The sequence below is a fragment of the Pinus tabuliformis genome, chromosome 3_2, assembly GCF_031772625.1.
Source record: "Pinus tabuliformis cultivar Carrire ecotype Pingquan chromosome 3_2, CPIR1, whole genome shotgun sequence".
NCBI lineage: Eukaryota > Viridiplantae > Streptophyta > Pinopsida > Pinales > Pinaceae > Pinus > Pinus tabuliformis.
In genome coordinates this window covers 584,594,220-584,621,996 of record NC_142302.1, presented here as the reverse complement: position 1 = coordinate 584,621,996, position 27,777 = coordinate 584,594,220, and the positions used below count along the sequence as shown (strand labels likewise).

Genomic DNA, 27,777 nt, shown 5'->3' with positions numbered 1-27,777 from the left:
ATTATGAGCATGAAGGGCTGCCAGCAATTGCATCTGTGACTTCGTGGCAGCATTCTCAAGCGGCTTCATTGTCAGGTTTACTCGAATGGTTAATATGGCATTTTAGCATTACCTAATCTATTATTTGTATAGCAGATTAGAGTAGATTTGTAAATAAATAAACAGCCATAAGGGCAGCATCTTGTTTTAGTTGGCTTGAAGATTGTTAAGTTGTTTTTTCAGTCATTCCAGTCTTGAGATCAAATCAGTTTGAGTTCAGTTTCAGTTGTGTTGATGATGACTCCATTGCCCAATGGATGGAGGCACTGTCTGCTCTCTCAAAGTTCCACGGTTCTTGGCACCTCCAGGAAGCTGCAGCTGCCATCCCAAGTGGAGCCAATGTTAGACTCCGTCTCATGTTAGAGATTGATTCTTCTTCAAAACCCTGTTTTGAAGAAGAAATCATTAAATGTGTTGCTTTAGATTATGTAATTTGTTCTTCAGCTCTACATCAGACTCTACTGTTGATGAATTTGGTCCAGTTTACTATCAAACTTCGTCATATGGTTTCAGATAAATTTCAGGACAATGTCTTTGTGCAATTATTTTGTTCCATCCAGTATCGTGTTGTGAAACAGAATGCTGACGATGTCTTTTCTGAGCTGCAAAATCCTCAAGAACAAATTCAAGCTTATGTCATTGATGTGGTTCAGAGCTTTGCTGGGCGTAAATTTGAACATGCTTTGAAGCATGGGTTGAGACAGGCCTTTTTGTTGTCACTTTGGCTTGGTTTGTAAGTTGTGTGAGACTCAATGCAAGGTTGGATGAATCAGTTTATAGTGTAAATAGCGTTGTACATCCTGGATTGCCTCTAGAATAATTTTCTCAACTTGTTGCAATAACCAATGCTGAATACTCTTATTTGCCTCCTATCAGCCGTGAGGATAACAAGTCACTAAGCATATCTTTGCAATCTCACTCTCAATTTGTTGGTAAAGAAGTCTCTAAAACTACAGGGTCTATACTCTCCGGTCATTGCTTGAACATTGACACGGATGTGTCAAGTAAATTGCATAAAAAGGTAGTTGAGGCCGCAAGGAGAGAAGGTGCAACCTGTGTGGATCATTGGTTCATTGGCTGCAGTGCAACACATGTTGTATGTGAGGGAGCATCAGTTCAAAAATATATAGGGTATGCGACGAACTTAGTAACGCCATTGTGGGTATTGAAGACAACAAGGGAGAGATTCATGCAGCGACTTGTTCAGACCTGGCTACACAAATTGCCATCATGTTGGATGATTCTCAAAGCAAGCATTTGATAAAGAGTACAAATAGGCATGGACGCGGCAGTGGTAATACCTTGGCAATAGATGGAGCATATGATGAAAAAAGTATACAAAAAGAGATTGCAGAAAGAGAACAAAAGATGAATGAAGCTAAAACTTGTGTTAGAAGAAGACGTGGACCTCAATTTCAACCTTGTCGAACAATACCACGGCCCTTAACTCCAAGCAGCCTGTTGGATTCCATATGTTGGTCAATATCTGAGCCAACATCTACTGCTTCTGTTTATATGGATAGTTTGGGGAACACACTTCTAGAAAATGGATCAGACATGGATGCAAATGGACGGGCTTCCATGTTCTTTGATGCACGTGATGATGGAAGACATTCTGAAGCCCTTAGTGGCATTTCAGAGGATGCAGTTTTAACTCAACCAATGAGAGAGAGTGAGAAACGAGAGGTAATTTACAAGGGTGCATTTTTGACAATATTATTTCCAATTGACCGATTTGGAGAGATGGGTCCATCAGCGAGGACTTTCTTCAGTGAGAAAGGCTTCACACGTTTGCAGATTTTAGACCATATCTACTCTTTTTACCAGGAAAACTTGTCACCAGATGAAATAGAAGTAGCAATTCATACAGATTCAAAGCACGCAGATCGCCTTAGACTTCTATATGCCAGCAACGAAGCATTAGATCTTGGTTATGTCCCAGTAAAGAGGAGTGAATTCCTTGGAAACCGAAGGAGTTTTGAAGCTTTGAAACAAGTTGACAGGGAGAACACTGGCCAGGTATATGAATTACGGCTTGGAGCATAATTTGCAGATTGTAAAACAAAGACTTCTACTGTATTGTATGGTGACTGTATCCTTTATGAGGGCTACTGGAAGGCGTTGCATATGCTTAGATCCTTCATTGTTTGCAAGAAGAAGAGCACTTGTTACAGATGCTACTCGTGCACTCGACAAGGCAAAAATGATCAGGTTTGATGAGAAGAGTGGCAACTTTTATGGCACAGAACTTGGACGTATAGCTAGCCACTTCTACATTCAGTATGTTAGTGTTGTGGCTCACTCACCCGAGTTTGACAATATTATGGTCAGAGAGGAGGAGCATCATGAGCTAGAAACTTTACGCTACAAGTTATGCCCCTTGGAAGTGCGAGGTAGCCCTGAGGATAAATATGGGAAAATTTCTATTTTGATTCAGGCATATATATCACGTGGTACATTTGAAAGTTTCTCATTAGTTGCAGATGCCAATTATATAAGTCAAAGCCTTGGTTGAAATTATGCGTGTGCTATTTGAAATCTGTCTACGCCGAGGATGGTGTACAATGACTGCTCTTTTCTTAGAATATTGCAAAGCCGTGGATCGACAGATTTGGCCTCATTACTCTGTACAGGACTCTGTTCCATGATTTCGGCCAACGATTGATCCTTTGGAGATTTTGTGGGCGATGTGGCTCTTAGAAGGCGGATTATGAGCTTTTGTTGATGCCACCATATTGCATGTGATTGGGTGAGTTGGAATTCGATGGTGGCATATTATAACTCTGGCTTGGTCATCTTTGGTGTCGATTTCTAATTCTGGATATGGTTGTTCATTAGACATGTAACAAATCTGTAAATACCCTTTTGATCCATCGACCAAGTGCGTCCATAGAGGAGAGAATTCCGAAAGCAGGTGGCAGTCTATGACAAATGGCAGCTTTGAAGATTCCTATTTCAAAACAGTTTGACCAGCGACCTTCACAACTCGACACCTTGTGCAATCTGATCCCGATTTGGTCTATTTTTTGAATATTAATTAGTTTTAATTCCTAGAGGTTAGTTTTCGGTTCCTAGAAGCTAGTAACAGCTTGAGCATGTAATTGGTATTGAAGCAATACTTTGGATTTTTTTTAGAGGGACATTGTATTATTTTAGAATAGAAAGTTGTTCTCTTTTCTAATTTTATTGTAAATTGTTCAAACAACGCCCAGATTGTGGGTCGATCTGTTGTTTTTGTTTTAGGATAGTTTATAAAATTTGATTGGTAAAGAAGAGTAGGTGTAGGGGAGAGAGTTTTCTGAGTGCTGAGTGCTGGAACAGAGCTTTCAATGTACAGTTTTTTGCAGAGATTTTTAATGGAATTTCACAGCTCTGTTTGCTGAGATTCATGTGGTATGTTAATTTAACATTAGTTTTCCCTTTGTTGCATATGTGATCTGTTATGTTGCATTTCACTTCATGATCGTTTCTAGTTGAGCAAAGGAAGTGTTTAGGTAGGAATTCATAGTATTGTATGCTCCTCCTATAAATTTGCTCACATTCAATGTTTTCTTCTGTTTAAGGAGGATTCAAAGTATTATTTGCCCTCCTTAGCTCCTCACCAGTCTTGCCATCCCATTTAAAATCTAGATTTGGTGTTAAATTGCTTGCCTACCTTGCCTCCGTTGATAATATGTGTAGTCATTATATTTCTCTGTTTGAAACTGTGATTTTGCCCATGCAGCCCAGAACAACCCCGTCATTAAAAACCTCAAAAACTTTAAATCAATCCTCCTCATCAGTTTACTAGCCTAATATCTTTGATCTTAATTGGTCAGCTCACCCCATTGAGAAAAAACCTTGAGTCTGACCGAAGAGAGCCTTCTCATACCCCGTAGGGCTAGCTACGGGGTGAAATGGTTTGATGTTGCCTTGAAGGTTTACCTTCCTCAGCCTAGGGTGAAATCTCAAGCGCTAACAGAAGCCACATGGCTGTGCAGACAATTGAGACAAACAATTTGGGCATTGACCTAATAACATTGCTCGCTCATACCACTCATAGATTGCAACCCCTTGATGTCAGTGTGTTTGGACCTTTCAAGATTTGTTTTAGGGCAGAGTGAGGGTATTTGGATAACTATGAAATTCACTAAAACCCAAAATAATCAGAATTATAACTTTTTTCAAGAGATTATAAATCACCATATCAAATTTAGGGTATCTTTGAGAATGTCTGAAGATTGAATAAAGTGCACAAAGTCATTCTTCTTATGAATTAAGACTATTTAGAAGTAGCATATGAGTCCTAAGATACCATGATCTTTGTGCCAATATATCATATCATACATTAAATGTGATATGATATCAAAATTTTAAAACATCAAATTAACGTGAAAATATTGAAAAAATTGTAAATATTCAAAGTGGATTAACAAACGACCTAAAATCCAATATTTTCTACAAAAGTTGAGATTGCATAATGTACCCAAATCAAATCAGGGATCTATTTTATCGTTCAAATTATAATCTCCATGATCCCAAGGGCAACATGGAAAATGAACATTCAAGTATAAAACAACAATCTTATATGAAGCATAACCATTCATAAAAATTGAAAACCTGCAATAGATAAAAAATTTGTTCAAGAGATTCAGATCACCATATGTTGCAACTTTTGGTATATAGTTATGAATGTCTTACAAGTGGACAAAAGTACAAAAAATCATTCCTCTAGTCTTAATCTCCAAAGTAACTTCCATATAAAACTAAGACTAATCGAAGGCAACACATAATGCCCAAAATGTTGTGATCCTTATGTCAATGTATCATATCATAGATAAAATGTGATGTAAATCAAACCTCTAAATTATCCAACTTAGCATGAATATATTGAATAAACTATAAAATTCAATGTGATTTAACAAAAGACTTCATATCCAATTCTTTCTCACAACTTGAGATGGCTTTAAGTACTCCAAATCAATTCCAAGATCTCTTTTGTCCCTTGAGTTCCTATCTCAATGATCCTAGGGGGAATATCTAACTAAACAAGAATATATTGAATAAACTATAAAAATGAAATGTGGTTTAACAAAGGACTTCATATCCAATCCTTTCTGAGAACTTGAGATGGCTTCAAGTACTCCAAGTTAGTTATGAGATCTCATTTTTCACTAGAATTTTTATCTCAATGATCCTAGGGGCAATACCTAGCTCAACATGAATATATTAAATAAACAATAAAAATTCAATGTGACTTAACAAAGGACTTCGTATCCAATCATTTTTGAGAACTTGAGATAGCTTTAAATATTCCAAGGCAATTTTTTTTCAAACTAAGCCACAAAATTCTCAATTAAGCCATAGAAGCCACATATACCCCCACAAAAGGATTTTTATTTTCAAACTAAGCCACATAAATTACTAATTAAGCCATAGAAGCAACATATACTCCACAAAAGGAATTTTGTTTTTCAAACTAAGCCACAAAAATTCCCAATTAAGCCACCAAAGCCACAGATACTCCACAGAAGACATTTTTTTTACAAACTAAGCCACAAAAATTCCTAATTAAGCCACAGAAGCCACAAATACTCCAGAGAAGGAAATTTTTTCCAAACTAAGCCACAGAGGCCACATATACTCCACAGGAGTCAATTATTTTTGAAACTAAGCCACAAAAGCCACAAATACTCAACAAAAGACTTTTTTTTTCAAACTAAGCCATCAAAATTCCCAATTAAGCCACATATACTCCACATAAGGCAATTTTTTTTGAAACTAAGCCACAAAAATTTCCAATTAAGGCGCAAAAGACACAAATACTCCAAAAAAGGCAATTTTTTTTCAAACTAAGCCACAAAAATTCCCAAATAAGCCACAACTACTCCATAGAAGGCAATTTTTTTCAATCTAAGCCACAAAAATTTCCCAATTAAGCCATAGAAGCCATAGATACTCCATAGAGGCAATTTGTTTTCAAACTAAGCCACAAAAAGTCCCAATTAAACCACAAATACTGCATAAAAAGAATTTTTTTCAAACTAAGCCACATAAATTGCCAAATAAGCCACAAAAGCCACAACTACTCCACATGAAACAAATTTGTTTCAAACTAAGCCACACAAATTCCCAATTAAGCCAAAGAAGCCACATATATAGGTTGGAAGGTAATTTTTTTCAAACTAAGCCACAAAAATTCCCAATTAAGCCACAAATACTCCATAGAAGGCAATTTTTTTTCAAACTAAGCTACACAAAGTCCCAATTAAGCCACAGAAACCACAAATACAAGATGAAAGGTAACTTTTTTCAAACTAAGCCACATAAATTCCTAATTAAGCCACAAATACTCCATAGAAGGCACAAAAAACCTAAGATTAACACAAAGAAAATGAATGGTGTGAATATCGAGAAAATAGATGTGTTGAAAAACATAGTTGCAGGTATGGTTGGTAGGATGAAGAATCCTACCAGGGAATGATGACGCAGAGCTTACAGTGACCCAACCATGGTGTCCAGTGCTGGCTAAGGATCAAACAAGGTTGAGCGAGCAAGAGAATTTGAATAAACATCCATTTGAAACCCAACCACATTCGACGGCATACAACCCTACAGCAAATCGAAAGCACCGAATCGCCAAAACCCTTTACTGCACCCACGCGCTACCTCTGCGGTTGAACAATGCAATAGCTAAAGAACTAGCCATAACAATCGATAAACCCTCCCTCAACTCACAATTATAATGGTGTGCACAAAGAACTACCAATGGAGCATAATGAAGAGCTATAGTGCATGCAAACAACTATTGGTGGGGTAGAACGAAAAACTATTGGCCTTAGGCATAAATGAACTAAACCTAAACAGAGTAACCCTAATTGAAGGAGAACATAACATATTTCATGCCAAAACAGAGGTGGGGTCCACGTCCAGGTTGGGAACATGTGTATGCAGTGGATGGATGTGTGTCGTACTACCACCTCAAACCGCTAACTATCAAATTTTGGCCACGTAAAGAAGCCATACAACTACTAACCTCTCTCCCCTAAATGCTACCATGTACTTGCTTCTATTAGGAGCATTGGGATTAAGGTCACCATATGGCCAGTTAAACTTTCCCTCAGAATAAATTGAGCCTCACTTGTTAGTATTAACCTCGCTAAATAGCCAGTAAAACTTTCCCCCAGAATAAATGCGCCATCTGTTAGGAATAATGTGGCTAGGTACTTTCATGGAAAAGAAAGAACATGCATTGGAATTTGTATCATAAATCTCCATCTTTATCATATTCATACAATCTTTCCCTATCAACATAAAATTATTTTTGCCGACCACAACAGTGGCATGCATTGTGGAAACATCGACAGCCATGGTGCGAAACATCTAAAGGTCAAGCTCAAGAGAACACCGATGTAGGTGTGGGGATGAAGGGAGATGCGTGGATGTCCTGGAAGAAGGATTTTCTATGGAAGAAACGAAAATCCTTAAGTCAATTGCAGATTCCCCAAATATTCAAGAATCCGATAGACATGGGCGTGGTCAATTACAGATTCTCAAAATATTCGGGAATTTGACAGACATGGTTGCGGTCAATTTTTTGACCATGCTCATGTCTATCGAATTCCCGAATATTTGGGGAATCTGCAATTGACTTAAGCCCACCAGGAAGAAATGGTGTCCTCATCCCCATAAACAGTATAGCCGCAGAAGATGAGAACATTACAAGCACCTAAAACATAATGGTTATTAACCCTAATGTATCTTCTTCGCAAAGCAACTTTGTAAACCTGTGAACCGACGTCTTCTATAGCCCACGCTTCCAATCCGAATGTATAGGTTTGAACAAACAACCCAACAATGGGGTTTACAGGTTGCATCGAGTTTGACAAGTTAGCATCCAACATTCTTTACAGGGTATCATGACAACACATCACATAATTCCATTGTTTACACCATAGCTACCAAATACAGCTGTATCGGAGAAATAAATACGAAATTCGGCAATTCGATTCGAACATCGAATAATTTGATGAAAATTCAATTCGTTTCATGGTAACTTCGTTTGGATAACAGAAAATTCACTATTTATAGTTTATCATAGTTTATTGCACGGATTTTTTAATTTGTCTCTCAGATAATAGTAAGTTCAGTGATCTTTGTTAATTTGCGTTTTTGAGAATAGTAAAGTAGTAATCCTTAAGGTGCCTTATCGCAGATAGGAAATGGAAAGGCCACCGGATTGTAGTAGGAAATGGAAACAAATTTTGAGTGGAGAAAATTTCTTATTTTTAATTTGATTATTGCTTCAAAGGGTTTAGATAATAAGGAAAGAAGCAAATTTGCGTATTGCTTCAAAAGGTTTAGATAATAAGGAAAAAAGAAAAATGTTGAAGAGTAAATTTTATAATAGTTAATCGATTTCTTAAATATAATATATTTATATTAAGAGAAATCTTATAAAGGTATTTTTGAATGTTTAATTTTTAAATATGTATTAATTATAAAATATTTTAGATAAAATTTGAAATTAAAGAAAAGTAGTTTTGAGTTTAGAATATTTAATTTTTAAATAAATATTAATCATGAAATATTTTTAAATAAGATTTGAAAGTAAGAGGGAAGTTTTGAATTTTGAAAAGAAGAGAGATCTTGGAGCTAAGACAAATGTGGTTATAGTTTTGGTAAGTAAACTTTAATTTTAAAATTGTCTATATTAATTAAAATTACTTAAATTTCAAAATGAATGGGGAAAAATTGAAAGCATTGTTGTTACAAGAAAAAAAATATATTATTTAAATATTTAAGATATATGCTTTCAAATTTTTTCCGAATTGAAATTTTTCCAGTCGAATTTTAGTATCGAATTCGAATTCGGACTTAGTAACTATGATTTATACACACTCCTGGGCTTCACACAAAATCCAACGGGCATCCTTCCCAAAATTAGAAGCAATAATACCTGCAGGGGCGCTTGCCTGGTCTTTCTATCCATCCTCATCTCCTTATTTCATCCAAGATTCACCGTTATGTGAGATTCGATCTCAGATATAACCTATATGCAGAGTTCACGTGCACCGTTTATATTTATTTATATAATAACTATCTGCATGCACCATTTATTTATGAAATAAATATTTGTGCATGTGGCTTTTCTAAGAATGGCGAGTTTCAGAGCATGTGGCACTCTTTCTCTTTATGTTAACATGCCAGGTATAACTTGAGTGTTTTCAGCCTTAAAGCATTGCCAGGTCATCAATATGTACTTTTTATTGTTGTCAACGCATTAGCATGTAGCTTATATCTCCAATTTGGACGATCTTCTTAGATTTCAAAGTAGTTATTAACCCATAAAACACCAAGCCACTCTTTTCCCTTTTTATAATATATATATAAACCTGAGTTAACACAAAATAACATTCAGCTCTGGTTGGTCCTTTACTATGGTTGTAGTGTCCACTCGTAAAAATTTTCAAAATAATTTACTAAGATTTAGTATTATTAAGCAAAGTTTTTGGGTAGAAATCACAATTTTTGGCCGATGTGTTTGGAACCAATAAGTGTAGTTCATCATCAGGACTAGATGAAGAGGAAAACCATGACAAAGCTTAAATAGAGAGCAATGTAGAGACATATAAAATAGAGAGCAATGTAGAGACATAATTTATATGATTTCTACCGAAAAACTTTACTTACATTATGGGTCACTGAAGCTTAAATATATAAATTTAATGTTATTGTTATTGATTATTTTTTTAATTTTTTTATTCGTGTAATAAATAATGGATATATCTTTTCTTACTTTTGTGTATTTACTAATATTTTATTTTTTATTTTTGCATTTATTACATTGTTTTATATTAATAAAATATATTATTATAGCATGGTATTATGTATTTAGTTTTCATGAATAAATAGTAAGGATGCATCATTGCCCAAGGTTAGACCTTGAAAATTAGTATTTAGAGATTAATTTGATTTTTTTAATATTTTTTTCAAAAACTAGCTATTTAATAATATAGTGGTTAATTAATAATATTTGTTTTTAATAAATTAATAAACTAATATCATAATTTAAACAATATTTTTCAAAAACTAGTAATATTTGGTTTTAATAAATTAATTTAAATATTATTTTTCAAAAACTAGCAGCGTGATGATGATGATGATAGTGGTTAACGTCACGGAGACCAAATTGGTTTATTGGACCTATAATTTTCTTAGTTTTTAATTGTCTGGCTCCTCGTCTTTCTTGGCGAGATTGATGTTGTAGCTTTCTTTTTTTTCTCTACGTTCTTCCAATTTTCTTTATCTTGCATCTCCTTGATCTCTACTGGTTCTTGGGACATTGGTGTCTTAGCTTCACAATCTATTGTGTTTGTCCTTTTCTAGATAGTTGGAGAATAAGTTTGGTCTAGGAGATCTGTTTTGTTGTTCAATGAAGATTTATTATGTTCAATATTCGAATCCTCATAATTGTTGATGCTTTAGGGGTTGTCGAGAACTTCACTCTTTTGTTGTTGGGTGGGGCTTTCTCCATGCTTGTCTTGAGAGTTGTTTCTTTCTTGCTTGATTTCTTGTGATTCAGAGTTTTCTCTAGAGTATTCTTCTTTGATGACAGTGTAGTGTTCTTTTTGTGCTCCTTCCCACCATGTAGATTTGTGGTGGTTTTTTCTAGCAGAATTTTTCTCGAAGACTTTCGAGCAATTTTTGGCTAGATGGCCTGTTTCAAAACAGGATCAACATCTGAAGAGGACACTTTCATAATCAAGTTTCTGGTTCCACACATAATCTTTACTTGTTAGGTTTATTTTAGCTGGGAATCCGACGCTAAAGTCCATTTCCACACAGATACGTGCAAAGGTGGTTTTGGCATATTCCTCTGTTTCTGGGCACCTGCAGTAAAATTTCCCAATTGCATTTCCAATGGCTTTTAGCGAGGAGAGATTCCAGAGATGCAAGGGTAGGCTTGGCAATCTTATCCAAACTAGTGTTGAGGTTATGACTGTTGTTGAGGGATCGAATAATGGGTTCCATGGCTTCATGAATAAGCCTGAGTTTCCTGAAAACCAAGGGCCGAAATCTAGAATACATTGTTTACTTTCACGATTTTCAAAATCTACTATAAAGAAATCCCTAGTACAGGGGTAGATATTAATTTCATCAGAAATGACAGGCTCCCATACCTCCGAGATCCATTTGTAGAGAGGTGTCAACCGTGGCAAAAAACCATTGAACTGACAGATTATGGCACTTTCGGAAAACTTCAAAGCCTCATCGAGTGAGGTCTGGACCACCTGGACAATGGGAGCTGGGGCTTCACTAACGATATGCACAAGAGCTTTCCCTCCAAAAGTAGACGAACTGAGCCAATAACTATTTTCGCAAAGATGAGAGCCATATTTGCATGTAGAACCTAGCCGCGGAGAAATAAGGCAGAAGATTAGATCTAGATCTAGCCACAAAAGGTTAAATCTAGATCTGGATATAGCCATTACTTATTAATACTTTTAATAAATTAATATTAAACTAATATCATTATTTAAACATTATTTTTCAAAAGCAAACCATTTAATATAGTTGTTACTTTGTTTTTAATATATTAGTTTAATATACCCATTACTTAATAATATTTGTTTTTAATATATAAATAAAATAATATAGTTCTTACCTATTAATATTTTTAATAAATTAATAAATTAATATCATTATTTAAATATTATTTTAAAAACTTTTTAGAAGCTTTTATGGTGGGTTTTTCGCATCAAATTTCTATAAAATGCAGGAATTTATTGAAATCACAAGTTTGAAGGGTAATCCTGTGCAATCGAAGTGCTCATGCGTTTTTCAGGGTGCTGAATCCATATATAGAGTCAAAAAACTAATTTAAATAACATAAAGTAATATTTCACCTCAAATTTTCCCACCGGTTTCAGCACGAGAAATTCCAAAAGGTCGCATTAAAAACAATTTCGTTGCTTCATAATATTTGTTTTTAATATATTAATGTTATTGTTCAAATGTAGATGTTACTTAAATTATGTTTCTACATTGCTATCTATAAGTCTATGCCATGATTCGCCTCTGATAATGAACCACACTTGTTGATTCCGAACATATTGGCCAAAAATTTCTCAAATATGAATTAAAAAAAAAAATCACAAAAACAAATAGATTTATTTTAAATTTATAAATTATTTAATATTCTTGGGCTCCGAATATCAACTTCTCAAAGCAACTTCGTAAACCTGTAAACCGTCGTCTTCTATAGCCCACGTTTCCAATCCGAATGTATAGGTCTGAACAAAGAACTCGGGGATGGGGCTCATGTGTCACATGGGATTTGACAGGTTAACATCCTGCATTCTTTGCAGGATATCACGACAACACAACACACAATTCTATCTTTTACAGACAATTCTCAGCTTCATAGTAAATATAACGGACAACCTTCCTAAAACCAGAAGCAATAATTCTTCCGGAAGCGCTTGGAAAATATTTCTATCCATCCTCATTTCCTTCTTTCATCCAAGATTCACAGTTATATTATTGTCACGCCCCTACACCTGCGGTAATCTTCCAACCGCTTGTAGCGAGGTGCGGTACCACCGAACGCTTTCTTTTAAACAATACTAACATTCGTGGACTACGCCTACTTCAACATTAACATACATAGTTTGTGTTTCGCAACCAATTAAAAGCATTTATCCTTTATACTTAATGAAGCCCATACTCATTCATTATCCATATGCAATTAACCGAGAACATCAACAATTGCAAACAAGTATAAAGGGGAGGGGCAACTCCCCGTAATGTGAGTCTGCCCGACAGTTTATTAAGAATGTTAGTTTCTTCAATAATACAACCAGCAAGTATACTTGGCAAAACTCCAAGTCTATACTTAGAATATTTTACAACTGAGGCATAGAACTGCCTTTACAACATGTACACCATTTGCATAAAGATTTATTGCTCACCCGAGTCACTAATAACCTTCACCTATTCCTGCACACGTACATATGTCGAACCCCCGGGTAAACCGTACCCTCACTCCAACCAGCACAAGACAACACCTCAAAACTGCTTCTGGACAGTGCGCATGAGTTATGCGCAGCACCATCCAAAACTGCGCAAGTTTTTCCCTTGCACTTGTGCGTATAGAAGATGCGAGTTCGTTGTTGATCCAAATGAACCTGCGCCTCAAGCTTTTATACGTTCACTTGGTGTGTCGTCCCTCCATGTGGCCGACCTTCGTTTCCATAGTTATAATGCCCAACGATCATGCAAAACTCCGTCGGCTTACCCCAACGCTCTGTGCATACCTTTGTCGGCTCATTCATAAGGCGAGCTGCCTGTCCGCCTTATAAGTGGGCGAGCGCACTCCACAACCGCGTGCATTCTCACACATGCCCTCGTCGTTTACTTCGCGCCCGCCTTGCGCCCGTCGTTCATCTCTCGGAGGCCTTACATTCTCCTCCACCTGAAATCGTTGTCGTCCTCGACAACATATCATCCTGGTAGCTCTCTACCAAGATCATCATTCATCCACGATGTCGACCTTTCTACACAAGACAAACATCCTTGCAACATATGTAGAGACTCTTTCTCCATTATGTCCTGGCCTAGTGACCGCTGCTACCAAGCTCACCATACCAAAGTATGTATCTCCATAATCCATGCTCAGGTCCATGGAAACTCCATCCATCTCATCTGCAACATGTTGCCCATATGTGTGTCTCCTCCAAGTGAAGAGAACATCTCCTCAAACCGACTCTTGATGTGCCCCATTCAGGTCCATGAAGCTCTCTTCATCATCTGCAATGTGCCATCCTCAAGTCTTCATAGAAATAAGTATGCACTTGTCTCATCTATCCATGTGCTGCCCAAGATCCTTGATCAAATCAGCTCCCATGTGTAGAAAGTAGTTGAGTCTCGGCTCAACCCATGCTCAAGTGTATCACCAAAGCATCATCATCATCATCGTTGTAACTCCATCACTCCAAAGTGCCTCATACTAATCGTCTACATCAAGTCACTCTTCCAAGCCATGCCCATACATGTACTTTCAAAGTATGCATCCCATACTGCATCAAAGTCACCTGACCTCAGCTCCTCAATCCATCAAATCCTATAAGTCCACCATATGAAGTCCCTAAAAGTCACAACAATCTCATGTCATCATGAGCTCCATAAACCATTCCCAACCAACACCTCAGCAAGCATACAAGATGCCTCAGCTCCCCATGTAGTAGGAATGCTCCATAGTTGCTCACAAGTCCATCCAAGTTCATGGTCTTGTTGTACCAAAGTGCACAACCTCTCCATCGACTCATAAGTAGTAAGTCTCCATGTCACATCAGCAAGCCCATCTGCACAACATTCTTGCCTTGGCACTCCTCCTTGGATGTCCATAATGACACCTCTACAAGTGCTTCCACACAATGTCCCTGCATAGGTCTGCCATGCTTCATGTCTTCATGCCTCCAACCTGATGTCCATGACTAAGTTGCCCATGTAGTCCAACCAAGTAGACTCATCACAACAATTGGTCACCTTCATCCAAGTCTTCAATCTTCGGTTTAGTGAACTCGGTCACTCAACCATCTCATCATCATCATGTCATGAGTCTCTTCATCATAGCTCCTCCACCAAAGTGTCCATTAAGACTTGCTCTTGGTCTCGGCCATGAGAAGTCCACCCAAAACATCACAAGTGTGTGCCCTCCTCAATCTGTCCATGAGTCATGCCGGGCACTTAGCCAATTCTCCATGTGGCTAAAGCATGACCCAATCCTCCACAACGATCATCAAGTTCCTCCCTTGTCCCGGGCTCTTGCACCTTCCATCACAAGGTTGCAAGCAACCCCAACAAGTTCTCCAACAACTGACAATCCTTGCTTCTCCATACAAGGTTCCATCGTAAACATCCATGGTAAAATGTCCTCTTGCCTTGGCAAACTGGCTTTGCCCTTCTCTGCACACGGTCCATCTCCCAAATGCCCAAATGAAACACAAGTATCATCACTTACTTCATCATCATGAGGCTCCTCCATGTGAGTGACCTCATCCATCCATGTTGACAAACTGCACGATCCTGGCTTAACTTGATCATCCTCAAGTCCATCCTCCACCGTAGTCATGTCTACAACATCTTCAACTATCACGGCTTCCTCTTCCTTGTTAGCACAATGTGCAACTTCACCTTGCTCCATTGTCCAACCAAGTTGAAGAAGCTTGTCTTCAACATCTTTTTCCAAGGCTTCAAGTTCTTCACGGATTCGGGGTCTCTCTTCCTTCAACCTCTTCAACCTGTCCTAGGTAAGCAAGAGATTCCTTCCACCTTCTCCCAAACTTGCCATGCCTTGTACCTCGTCACGAGCAACCCTGCTCACCAGCTCCAACCGAGCTCTGATACCACCTGTCACGCCCCTACACTTGCGGTAATCTTCCAACCACTTGTAGCGAGGTGCGGCACCACCGAACGCTTTCTTTTCAACAATACTAACATCCGTGGACTACACCTACTTCAACATTAACATACTTAGTTTGTGTTTCGCAACCAAGTAAAAGCATTTATCCTTTATACTTAATGAAGCCCATACTCATTCATTATCCATATGCAATTAACTGAGAACATCAACAATTGCAAACAAGTATAAAGGGGAGGTGCAACTCCCCGTAATGTGAGTCTGCCCGACAGTTTATTAAGAATGTCAGTTTCTTCAATAATACAACCAGCGAGTATACTTGGCAAAACTCCAAGTCTATACTTAGAATATTTTACAACTGAGGCATAGAACTGCCTTTACAACATGTACACCATTTGCATAAAGATTTAGTGCTCACCCGAGTCACTAATAACCTTCACCAATTCCTGCACACATACATATGTCGAACCCTCAAGGTAAATTGTACCCTCACTCCAACCGGCACAAGACAACACCTCAAAACTGCTTTTGGACAGTGCGCATGAGTTATGCGCAGCACCATCCAAAACTGCGCAAGTTTTTCCCCTGCACTTGTGCGTATAGAAGATGCGAGTTCGTTGTTGATCCAAATGAACCTGCGCCTCAAGCTTTTATACGTTCACTTGGTGTGTCGTCCCTCCATGCGGCCGACCTTCGTTTCCATAGTTATAACACCCAACGATCATGCAAAACTCCGTCGGCTTACCCCAACACTCTGTGCATACCTTCGTCGGCTCGTTCATAAGGCGAGCTGCCTGTCCGTCTTATAAGTGGGCGAGCGCACTCCACAACCGCGTGCATTCTCACACATGCCCTCGTAGTTTACTTCGCGCCTGCCTTGCGCCCGTCATTCATCTCTCGAAGGCCTTACAGTTCGCCTTTGATAATGAACCACACTTGTTGATTCCGAACATATTGGCCAAAAATTTCTCAAATATGAATTAAAAAAAAAAACCACAAAAACAAATAGATTATTTTAAATTTATAAATTATTTAATATTCTTGGGCTCCGAATATCAACTTCTCAAAGCAACTTCGTAAACCTGTAAACCGCCGTCTTCTATAACCCACGTTTCCAATCCGAATGTATAGGTCTGAACAAAGAACCCGGGGATGGGGCTCATGTGTCGCATGGGATTTGACAGGTTAACATCCTGCATTCTTTGCAGGATATCACGACAACACAACACACAGACAATTCTCAGCTTCACAGTAAATATAACGGACAACCTTCCTAAAACCAGAAGCAATAATTCTTCCGGAAGCGCTTGGCCAATCTTTCTATCCATCCTCATTTCCTTCTTTCATCCAAGATTCACAGTTATATGAGATTCGATAACCTGTATTCAGAGTTAACGTGCACCGTTTATGTTTATTTATAAAATAACTATCTGCATGCACCGTTTATTTATAAAATAAATATTTGCGCATGTGGATTTTCTAAGAATGGCGAGTTTCAGAGCATGTGGCACTCTTTCTCTAGTTCAACATGCCATGTATAACATGAGTTTTTTCAACCTTAACGCATTGGCAGGTCATTCAATCTGTAGTTTTTACTGTTGTCAACGCGTTGGCAGGTAACCTACCTCTTCAGTTTGGACGATCTTCCTTGGATTTCCGACTAGTTATTAACCCTAAAGCACCCAGCCATTATTTGTATATATATATATATATTAACCTGAGTTAAAGCAAAAGAACATTCAACACTTTCAGCTTTGGTTGGTTACATGGAGTGTCCACCCGTACCAAACCCATAAAATTTCCAAAATAATATTACTAAGATTTGATGTTTTTGTTAATATTAATAATTAATGGATTTATATTTCCTTACTTTTATGCACTTACTAATTTTTTATTTTAAATTTTTGCTTTCATTAAATTGTTTTATATAAATGAAATATATTATTTAATTTTTAAAATTAATAAATTTGGATAGATTTGATGGCTTCCTACAAAACTAAATTCTAAGGTGAAAAAATCTATTTTTATTGTTTTTCTTATTAATTAAAAAAAATTCATGTATTGCAATTACATTTAACATAGTTAAATTTAATTAGAATTATAGGAAAAACTTTTTCAATTGTTTCTAGCTTAAAACATTCTAATATGTGCTAATTATTTTTAAGTGTACAATATTAATATCTAATATGTATTTAAGGGTGTGAATGGTTTTAATTATTAGAATGGTGTCAATATGTAATTTATAATTGATAGTTATTTATATGGACTTGCTTCTCATAAGATTTAAATTTCTTCTTATTTTAGTTATAAGTAAATGATAATTTTTTGGAAAGTGCACTTAGTCATATTAGATTTGACTATTCATTATATTTCTTCAAACTTCTAGGAAGAGACTAAATTGCCATATATATATATATATATATATATATATATATATATATATATATATATATATATATAGTGTAAAGTTAGGCTTTCTATATTACGATTAAGCATATATACATAGAAAAATATAACTAGCAACTACTCTACTACTTTGAAAATCAAACTAGTAGCATAATGTATTGTGGATAGCCATATTATCTTTCAAGCTAAAATTATAAAGAGAAAATAACATAAAATATATATTGATGACCATGAACATACCTACTCCATGAACTATGTTTTTCATAAAAGAATTGGTTCTCTTAATCATACTTTAGGTGAGGAGTCCACTAAGATAGGTGATTGTTGCCCACTATCATTATCTAAAGAGGAGATATCATAATTTTCCAATATCTTTGCTAACCGTAACACTTTCTTATTGACCCTATCAACTTTGTACATGATTTCAATTTGTAGATTAGCAATTATTGTTGGGTTTAACTTAGTCAGTAAGCATCATTCCCATGAGAGTTTTAATCTTGTGGTAAAGGTTGATAGTTTACATATAGGTTTATCAGTGCACCCTACTAGAGTTATAAACATTAGAAAGCCATTCTCTAGTTTCTTTATCAACTTGTCTATTGAAGATAAACCTTGTATTTTACTAGAACTATTCTTCCAATTTACAAATTTCTCTCTAAACTACTTTAGGAATGTTGTTTCTATACTTATCCAAGGTGACACGAGAAACTGTCACTACAACACAGGGGGGGTTTAAGACAATATTTAAGAGTAATTTGTCTTAGGTTGATACAACAAAAATCTTGTGTATTGTCTTAAATATTGTCTTTAGGCAGGTGTCTCAAATTTAATGTCTTAAAAAATTATCTCTATAAAGACAATATATAACACAAGTGTTATTGTCTCTTAGGAGACAATTTTTTGGGGTAAATCATTTTAAGTTGGGAGAAAAAAAACTTGTGTATCATCCTAAATATTTTCTTTAAGCAGGTGTCTCAAATTAATATCTTAAAAAAATTTCTCTATAAAGACAATATATAACACAAGTGTTATTATCTCTTAGGAGACAATTTCATTTTTGTCTCTCTAGAGACAATAATTTAGATTAAAGATATATTGTCTTTATAGAGACAATATGTCTTTTGTCTCTTTAAAGGCAACATAAAACAATGAATCTAGAAAAATATCTCACCATTGATATAAATCAATATAAATATCTTTAATTAAAAATAAACAATAATACCATTGATTAATTCATATTAGCGCACAGTGGAATCGAACCACTGGCCTCTTGCATGTAAAGCAAGCGCTCTTCCATTGGGATAGCACTCTTCAAAAAAATATAGGTTGGGAAGTTAGAGGATGTGGCAGAGATATAGGAGGTGATGATGGAGCTTCAGGAGGGTTTCCAAGATGAAATGGATAGGACGGAGATGGTTGAACTTTCACAATATTGGTAGAATTAACATGATCTTGTATAGGTGCTTGTAAGTGTAATAGAGTATCACATCAATCACTGATCTACTTACCTTATACTAATCTCAGTCTGGTAAAGGATAGTGTGATTAATGAACATAACATTTCAATCATACTAATATGTACTAGTAATCACAAAGGCATTGGAATCACAAAATCAGACTGGTAGAATCACAAAAGCATTGGCCTCGTATAGATCTATATCTGATTAAGGCTTAAGAAGCAAGAGAAGGAGAAGATCATCACTGCTTAGTGTCTTTCACTCTTTTTCAACAATCCTTGTCTTCACAGCGTGTAGTAAATAGCTTGTAAGTTGTTAAGGACTCTTAAAAGGCCTTACTGGAAGTCCTGATAGGGCCTTTTTTCAATCAAATAGATTGAACAAGACCTTCTAGTCAAGCTTGTAAGTCATTTAAGTCATTAAGGACTATAACGCTTGGTTTCTTTCTATCAGGAACTAATAAGGACTTATATTGGATGTATATCAGTATCTAGTTAACAACATCCTTGCTAGACAATGAGGAGGGAAAAGGAGATGATTCATGATTGTTTAAATATAGATGACCTTAGTCTACAACTTAGGACAATCACATGGTAAAGTATGTGTAGTAGGAACTGATAGGGGTTGTGAAAGAATTGGTGTGTAAGTTTGTTGAGTATATTGGTGTCCTTGTAAGTGTTGCTCTTCCTCTGTATCCAACCTTCCGAGTTATATCACTTCTGTTAGAGGCCTTAAAAGTTCAATAAGGTTTGAAGTAGTGACATATTATCACGTCCCTTTTGGTTCCTTGGAACAAGGTTGATATGGAATTTTATGAAGAATTTTAATTGTTGAGCATTCAACTAATACAATGATTTCTCTCTTTGCTCAAGGATTCACTTTTGTCTGAGTCCATATACTAGGTTAGTTCCTTATAGGCTGGAGTGCCATTTTGGGGGAATATCAATTCTCAACAATTTTTTTACCTAAAGTAAAGTTTCTCTCACCCTAAAGTAAAGTTTCTCTTACGCTAAAAACACACTTCTCTGATCATTTGTGAGCATTTGGAGTTTTTGGAGCTACAAGCCAACCTGGAATAATGGTTCAACAATAAAATTCTTGAAGGTTTTGATTTCCCTTTCAAACCCTTTTACTTAAATTTTCTATATTATCATTAATTGTTTCAGAATGTTTAAGAGCGGTTTCAAGCTTATTGGACCTCATACATGAAAATAGAATTTCACATCCCATACAAAATTCAATAGAGTTAGCAGATCTCAGAATTCCAAAAAACTGAACTGTACTGATCAGAAGACAAGTCCACTAAACCATCAAAAAAATGCCACATGTCACCCTAGCTACATCTCACCTTTGAAACATAAACCTGCAAAAAATAGACATAGATTTCTTATATAAGTAAAGAGTTGGGGAGGTTCTTTAGCTCTTTCTTATGAAATATTGTTGCCAATTAGGGTCTCGCATAAGGAACAATGGACATTGGAGGGCCCTGCTGCTGCTTACCCTTTTATATCTAATTTGCATATATTATCTCCTCTCCTCTCCCTTATGGTCGAGCACCTAAAGGTCCTCTCCTCTCCTCTCCCTAATGGTCGAGCACCTAAAGGTCCTCTCCTTAACAGTCGAGCCTGCTTGCGCATCCTTATCAGTCGAGCCCCCTAACGCAATATCTTTCACTATAAGGTACTCAATCTATAGGACTAGCAGTAAGACCCAAGCTGGAAGGATATTGTCTATTGCAGGAAGACCGAGCAGGAATCCTTTCAATAATCCCCTTTCACTTTACGATACGATATAATGGTTACACAATGAGGTTTTCACAATTAGGTAGGTTTTTCCCATTAGGTTTGGTTATAGGATCTCTAGTTTCCCAAGATGTATTCGGTGATTATCTTTCTGGTGTTCAACTTTCCCATGATCCATCTCATCCATCACACATAAGGAATTGGACCATTCGAGCACACAATTCAAAGTATATTTTTACATATTTCAAGCACTGACTACATAGATAATTCCACAGATTTGAGAATCTGTGTGCTTATTTACAACTTTCAATTGTGTATCTGTTGATGCTGTTGTTGTTGACTTGAAGCCCTAATTTGCATATTTTCAGTGTTTTGATCAACGAAATTACCTCAAGGACACACCCTCATATTATCAAGAAACCATTTCGAAATGAGAAGTTTGTTATTAGTGATAGGGACAACAAACCTAAATTGTTCTCAGAACACCGTGTGATTGATTACCCCAGGGGCAATTCTGTGTGACCACACCCCAACAAAGAAAATAAAATTATCTTAATGCCCACAAATGACCAAAATACACCAATGTGACTCTAGAAGATAACAATCAACAACAATAATAACTAGTGCCTAGAGCATGAGAATTTACAAAGACCAAGAAACCTAAAACTAAATCCTAGACTAGAAAAATAGTAGACAAAAACATAGAAAGTGGGTGAACTAAAAAATATAAACATTGATAGTGTGGTATTTAATATATAAGAAGAAAACACTCCTCTATGAAGAGAAACTGACTCATATGAATAGAACATCAAGGAGTAGCCACACCCCAAGTTAGTGATAGTCAGAGGAGGAAACATCATCACTGCCAATGACAATAGATGTGAATATTCTTCAGCCAAAATATTACAAGCTTCTTCATCCTTTATTCGGCATTGGATGTTTGTACAACCATTATTGAAACTTCAGACTTGCATCTTATGCATTCAGTAGACTCTTTAGGCTAATTGATCACCTGACTTGATTTGATGATATTGTCCATACATTGGGACATGACAACAATTTTTACTTCCCATTGATGTATATTGTGGAAATTACCTAAAGTCATTTCCATTTAGTTGTTGCAATTACCTAAAGTCATGTTTGAACTCTTTTCACTTTCTCATGGACTCTTTAAAAATCCTTGTTTACATAATCATATAGCATAAATGCCATGTCTTCTTTAAATTTTTGGTTGATGCTCTCGGTGATCTGTGTTAGGTATTACACTATTATTACTATTATAGGTGAGTCTCCTAGTGGGATAAGGAGTACTTATTCCATTTCCCTGATTTAATAATCTTGTTTTCTAATTTGAAGTTTTGGGTGAACTGCTATAGGCGGTGTTCACTCCATTTATTTATTTTTTTTGGTCTTTTCTAATGTGGGGAAAATATCTCTCATAAATATGATTTCTTTCATTCTAGATAGCAGCCCCCATTGTGAAAGGATAAACTTCTTATATGTTGCCATGTAATTTTGTTTTCTGCAGGTAGCCATTATAGCAATTCTAGGCGTAAAATTTTAGGGCTCCTCGGAAGGCAGTCTATCAAAGGGATTCATCATATTATTGGTGTGTTTCTCACCTACTTCTACGTCGAATCCTTTGCTTGGTCATGGGGCCCTCTAGGATGGTTGGTTCCCAGTGAGATCTTCCCTCTAGAGGTCCACTCAGGTGGGAAGAGCATCAGACCCACATCTGTGAGGACTTAAATAAGTCATCGGATCTATTTTTATGCATATTAGTGGTGATAGTCTCCTAAAGTTTGCATTGATCTAGGGGCAGGGGGCATAATTTGAATGATTTGTCTTTGGAAGATAGTCAAAAGATACTATTTTCAAGAAAAACCTTGAAATGAATAATTATTGGTAATCCATTCAGTTTTCAAAAAAGGGAATGAATTTCTCATGCCATTGAGTATTATTACTTTATCTTATCTATGAGTCCATCCTAGCTCTGCATTTCTATTTAGTTCCACAACATTGGTAGGCTTGGTGAAAGTCAACATGATCTTAATCAGTGAATCTAAACTTAAATTGCCTTGAATAGTTTGATGAATCCTGACAAAAAGTATACATTATATATTTTGGTTGTTATAAGACATAAATTAACAAAGTACTAAAAAAAAAGTAAAATCATGTGTTTTCAATCTTGACATATAACCCCATGATTTAGCTCCATATGATCAATTTTTTTCTCATTTTTTGTTTTGATTCCCAAATCAAAAACTTGAACACCTTTACGTGACTTATAAGTTATTTCCTACCAATGTATCTTGTGATCATGAGTAATGACAAAGACTAATTGGTACAATTTTCATGTCATAAGCAGGAAATCAACCGTGAAACTTCTTAGAAGATTATAGTTTATAGAGATAGTTTTTGCCCCCACTAATTACAAAATGTTATAGCACGAGAAACAAGAATTATTTCTTGGAAATTCAACATGGAAACAAACTTTAGAGAAAATTGATATTGTTCACACCACCATAAATGGTAAACCCAATCCAACAATGTTTCCCAGTTCTAGCATGCTTGTCTATCAAATACTCTGTGCTCTTAATGGTTGCAGGTGAAATATTGGCTGGATGAAACATGTGTTAGAATGAAGCTCAATTATTTATCCAAGTCATTCTCAAGTCTCAACCTCATCATATATTTGAAACCCAACATTGTAGACACATGACTAACATTAGACACAATAAGTCAAAGCTCCACAGATTAGAATACAATTTATAGAAATGAAATATGATATTGAATATTCCCTTTATCTCGGTCTTAACACATTATTCTTCATATGCATAAATCTAGGATTATTCTTGCTCTGATATGCACTAATGAATAGATTTGGAGAAGAGAAATCTCAGAGCTAGAGGGAAGGCTTCAAAAAAGGCCACCAAGCCATTCCACATTTTCACTTTACAAGCTATCATTGAAGAAGTTAGAAAAAATGCCAAGCCTTTTCCTTTGTTGTTGTTGTTTTCTTTTCTACTCTCGATTTTAATGTATGGTCAAGAATGCTTCGAAATTAGAAGAAAAGAAAAGGGGACAAATATTGGAATTTAGTATTGCATTGCTTAGGAAACCCATTCTATTTGAAAGAAATGTCTCTTAATACAACGATGGTCATATTTAGATTATAGCAATTCCTTTTTGTGGCCACACCTTATCACTTGTTCTCTCCAAAAATTTTAGTTGATTAATTTTCTCAGCAAAAATAACCATGAAATTCTAAACTTCTTATCTCTTTGGATGAACTTTCTACTGTGGTTATGGGGTGTTTTGAAGAAATTGTAAAACTATGATTTTGTGTATATAGATTTGGTGCTCTAATGCATACATTTTATGATGCAGAAAACATGTGCAATATGTCTTGATGCAATGAAACTAGGCCATGGCCATGCCTTATTTACTGCAGAGTGTTCCCACACTTTCCACTTTGCTTGCATTGCTTCCAATGTGAAGCATGGAAATAGGGTATGTCTAGTTTGTCGAGCCAAGTGGAAAGAAGTTCCCTTACAAGGGATTCATTCAGAACCAGTGCATTGTAGAGCATGAATAAGTCCTTTGAATTGGCCACAAAAGCAAGATGGTTGGACGATAATTTTACCTCGTCCACCACCTACTCATCCCCCACATCCTCAAGCTGCAAGACATGTTACAGAGTGTGTTGTTTTTGTTGATGATGAGCCATTGGAGCATCGGTCAAGTGGAGAAAACAGGTCAGGTGGGGAAAATGGGAATGAACCTACTTTGGTTGAAATTGAGATAGCAACAGGAAATTCACAGGCTACAGATTCAAGAGGAAAATTGGCACAAGGAAGTGGAGGGCTTCAAGGCAGAGAAGTTGATAGTACATCTATACAGTTAAAAATGTTTCCTGAGTTTTCTGCAATTCCATGCTCAAAGTTTCGTGAGAAGTTCCATGTCCTAGTACATATGAAAGCTCCATGCTCTACTCCAAAATAGCAGTAAAGCCAAAGAATGGAGTACTGGAAATCCATCCCAAACCCGTGATATGCCCAAAGATCGAGCCCCCATTGATCTTGTAATTGTTCTTGATGTTAGTGGAAGCATGGCAGGCACAAAACTGGCACTATTGAAGCATGTTATGGACTTCGTGATTCAGAATCTTGGCCCCATGGATCGCCTTTCAATCATTTCCTTCTCATCAAGTGCTAGGAGTTTGTTTCCTCTACGATGTATGTCTGAGGGGGGTCAACAATTTGCTTTGCAAGAAGTGAATGGCCTAGTGTCCACTGGTGGAAGCAACATTGTTGAAGGATTGAAAATGGGTGCCAAAGTGTTGTAAGACTGGTGTGAGAAGAACCCAATATGTAGTATCATTTTAATCTCAGATGGGCAAGATAAATATAATGTGGGAAACTGTAGGCAGGTTTCCATTTCGTCAAATTCTAGGAGGGTTTTGGATTATCAGTCCTTGTTGCCAGGACCAATAAGGCAACCTGTAGAGCAACATAACATACAGATCCATATACACACTTTTGGATTTGGGATAGATCATGAGTTAACATCCATGCACTCCATATTAGAGACTTCTGGTGGAACCTTTTCTCTCATTGAGAAAAAACGTATTATTCAAGATACTTTTGCACAGTGCATTAAGGGTTTGTTGAGTGTGGTGATTCAAGATATGCATGTTATTTTCACATGTGCAATATAGGAGTGAAATTGAGTTCCATACAAGTAGGGAATTATGTAGGAAATATTTTAGACAATGGGCAGAAGGGGTTGGTAAAGATTGGAGACTTGTATGCAAAGGAGGAGAGGGATTTCTTAGTTCATGTTTAGCTTCCTCCATTTAGAAAACTTGAAGAGAGCACCAGTATTAATGAAATGAAAATGTTAAAGGTTATTTGTTCTTACAGGGATCTTGTTTCACAAGAAACTATTCAAACACTAGTGACATAACTATCTATTCGACATCTTGAATATGTTAACAGTGATGAACATGTTGCCTATCTTGATGTTGATGTTGGCTTGAGGGGGGCTTGACCGAAGTTTAGAATTATTTATCCAAACAAATCCCTACACTACTAGCCCTTTCGGCATTAGCCCGCAAAGAGCGAACTGACGTCTCACTCGAAGCAGTATGGGGGGATGCTGGAACCAAGTTTTCATACCCTTGAGATGTATGTGGTGTCAATTTAGTCCAATTTCTCTTATCTTTGCATAGGTTACTTTGTGCACTGTTCTAACCTTTAATACCCTCGTGATCTGTTATAATCACCTTTTGTACAGCCCTAACCATGGGTTTAGGTTCTTTCATGCTGCTATGGCAACGAACTGCACTATTTCCCCAAATTACACTACGAATCGTACTTATCTTCTTACAGATGTTAGTCAACGTTGCATAAACAGATATTCTATCTTGTATTCACTTAATTAACACATTCATACATATTCGCGCATCATATAAGCATTAAAAGTGAAATGTATATTCAATGTATTAGATGCATAAACCAGGAAATAAATACACATAATGGATATGAAACTTCTCTTTATTAATGCTCCAACTGTTACAGACTCTACTCACCCTATGCACTCAACTGTAGGGATCTGCGCACTCAGCTGCAGAGCGTTCTCCTACTCTATGACCCAAAATTAGACTTTACACTTCAAATATCACTCAACTCTTCATCCTTAGATCTTTTATTCCATTATTCTCCTCACTACTTAGAGCCTCGCTCTATTTATACAATCCCATGGTTTGTCGACCATGGATAGATCTCTACAGTTGACATTACAATAAAAAAATTAAGGGCAGATAACCTTATGACTCTTTTACAAGCTATGCACTCCACACCCACAAAATGCGGAGTCTTTACATTGAAGTTAGAATTTTTAACCAAAATCTGGGCTCTAAGCCCTAAAACTTCCCTTTGGGGATCCTGCGCCCAACTGGCCCCCAATACAAACATCGTGACTCACCATCGAGTCACTCTATTGGTGCGAAGATCTTGTGTGAAGACCTCCCAATTCTTCCTGGATTGCTGCAAGATCAGCAACGCACTAAGTGGTTGCCAGTTGTACCTCCTCGATGCGCTATTCTGATATCGTCGTAGTTGAACTGCTGCCCTGAACTTTTTCCTGTGTTGCCTGTAGCTGCGTGATTTTTGCTTCAATGGAGGTTGTAACGATGTATTCCTCATCAATCCACGACTGTAAGCGTGCCTTCAAAACTGCTTCCTTATGTCGAGTAGCATCTACTTGTTCCTTGAGCGCTTTCGCCTGCCTCATCCTCACGAGCCTCTATGTAAGGGAAACCATTTGCGCGGTCCCATTTACTTCATCATATTTCTACTGTAACTCATGCACCTTAGTCTCTAGGCACTGTATGTTCGGGTCCTCCTGCAGGGTAGTGAGAACCTCAAATGACTGCTTGGACAACTTTGTGCAGTCTATTACTGCACTGTTAACCTCTGTTATCGCTGTTGTAATTGCGTTGTTCCCTAACTTCCGATGGGGTTGAAGGCTACGCCTTCAATTACAATTCGGCTATCTAAAGGTTTAGTTCGAGTTGAACCCTGGCCATTTCTTCCTTTGCCTCGTGCATGCCTACTACTAGTTTTCAGACACATGCCTCCACTAGTTCCTCTGCTTGGATGGCCAACTATGGGACCATCTCGCAGGCTTCCTCGACCACCTACACAAGCTGTCTATTCTATGCTACT

The 27,777-nt window shown here is 36.8% G+C and overlaps 1 protein-coding gene and 1 pseudogene across 1 annotated transcript; both read left to right on the top strand.

Moving 5' to 3' along the window:
• The first annotated feature begins 1,269 nt into the window (after positions 1–1,269).
• LOC149181913 (uncharacterized) lies at positions 1,270–2,085 on the top strand. The gene has a single exon (XM_089414372.1). The coding sequence runs from the start codon at positions 1,270–1,272 to the stop codon at positions 2,083–2,085; it is 816 nt and encodes a 271-aa protein (XP_089270498.1).
• A 37-nt stretch (positions 2,086–2,122) lies between these two features.
• On the top strand, positions 2,123–26,014 carry LOC149181912 (E3 ubiquitin-protein ligase WAV3-like; annotated as a pseudogene).
• The last annotated feature ends 1,763 nt before the right edge of the window (positions 26,015–27,777 follow it).

Excerpts from the sequence above, each read along its gene's own strand:
- LOC149181913 (XM_089414372.1), top strand. The coding sequence starts at position 1,270 with ATGTTGGATGATTCTCAAAGCAAGCATTTGATAAAGAGTACAAATAGG.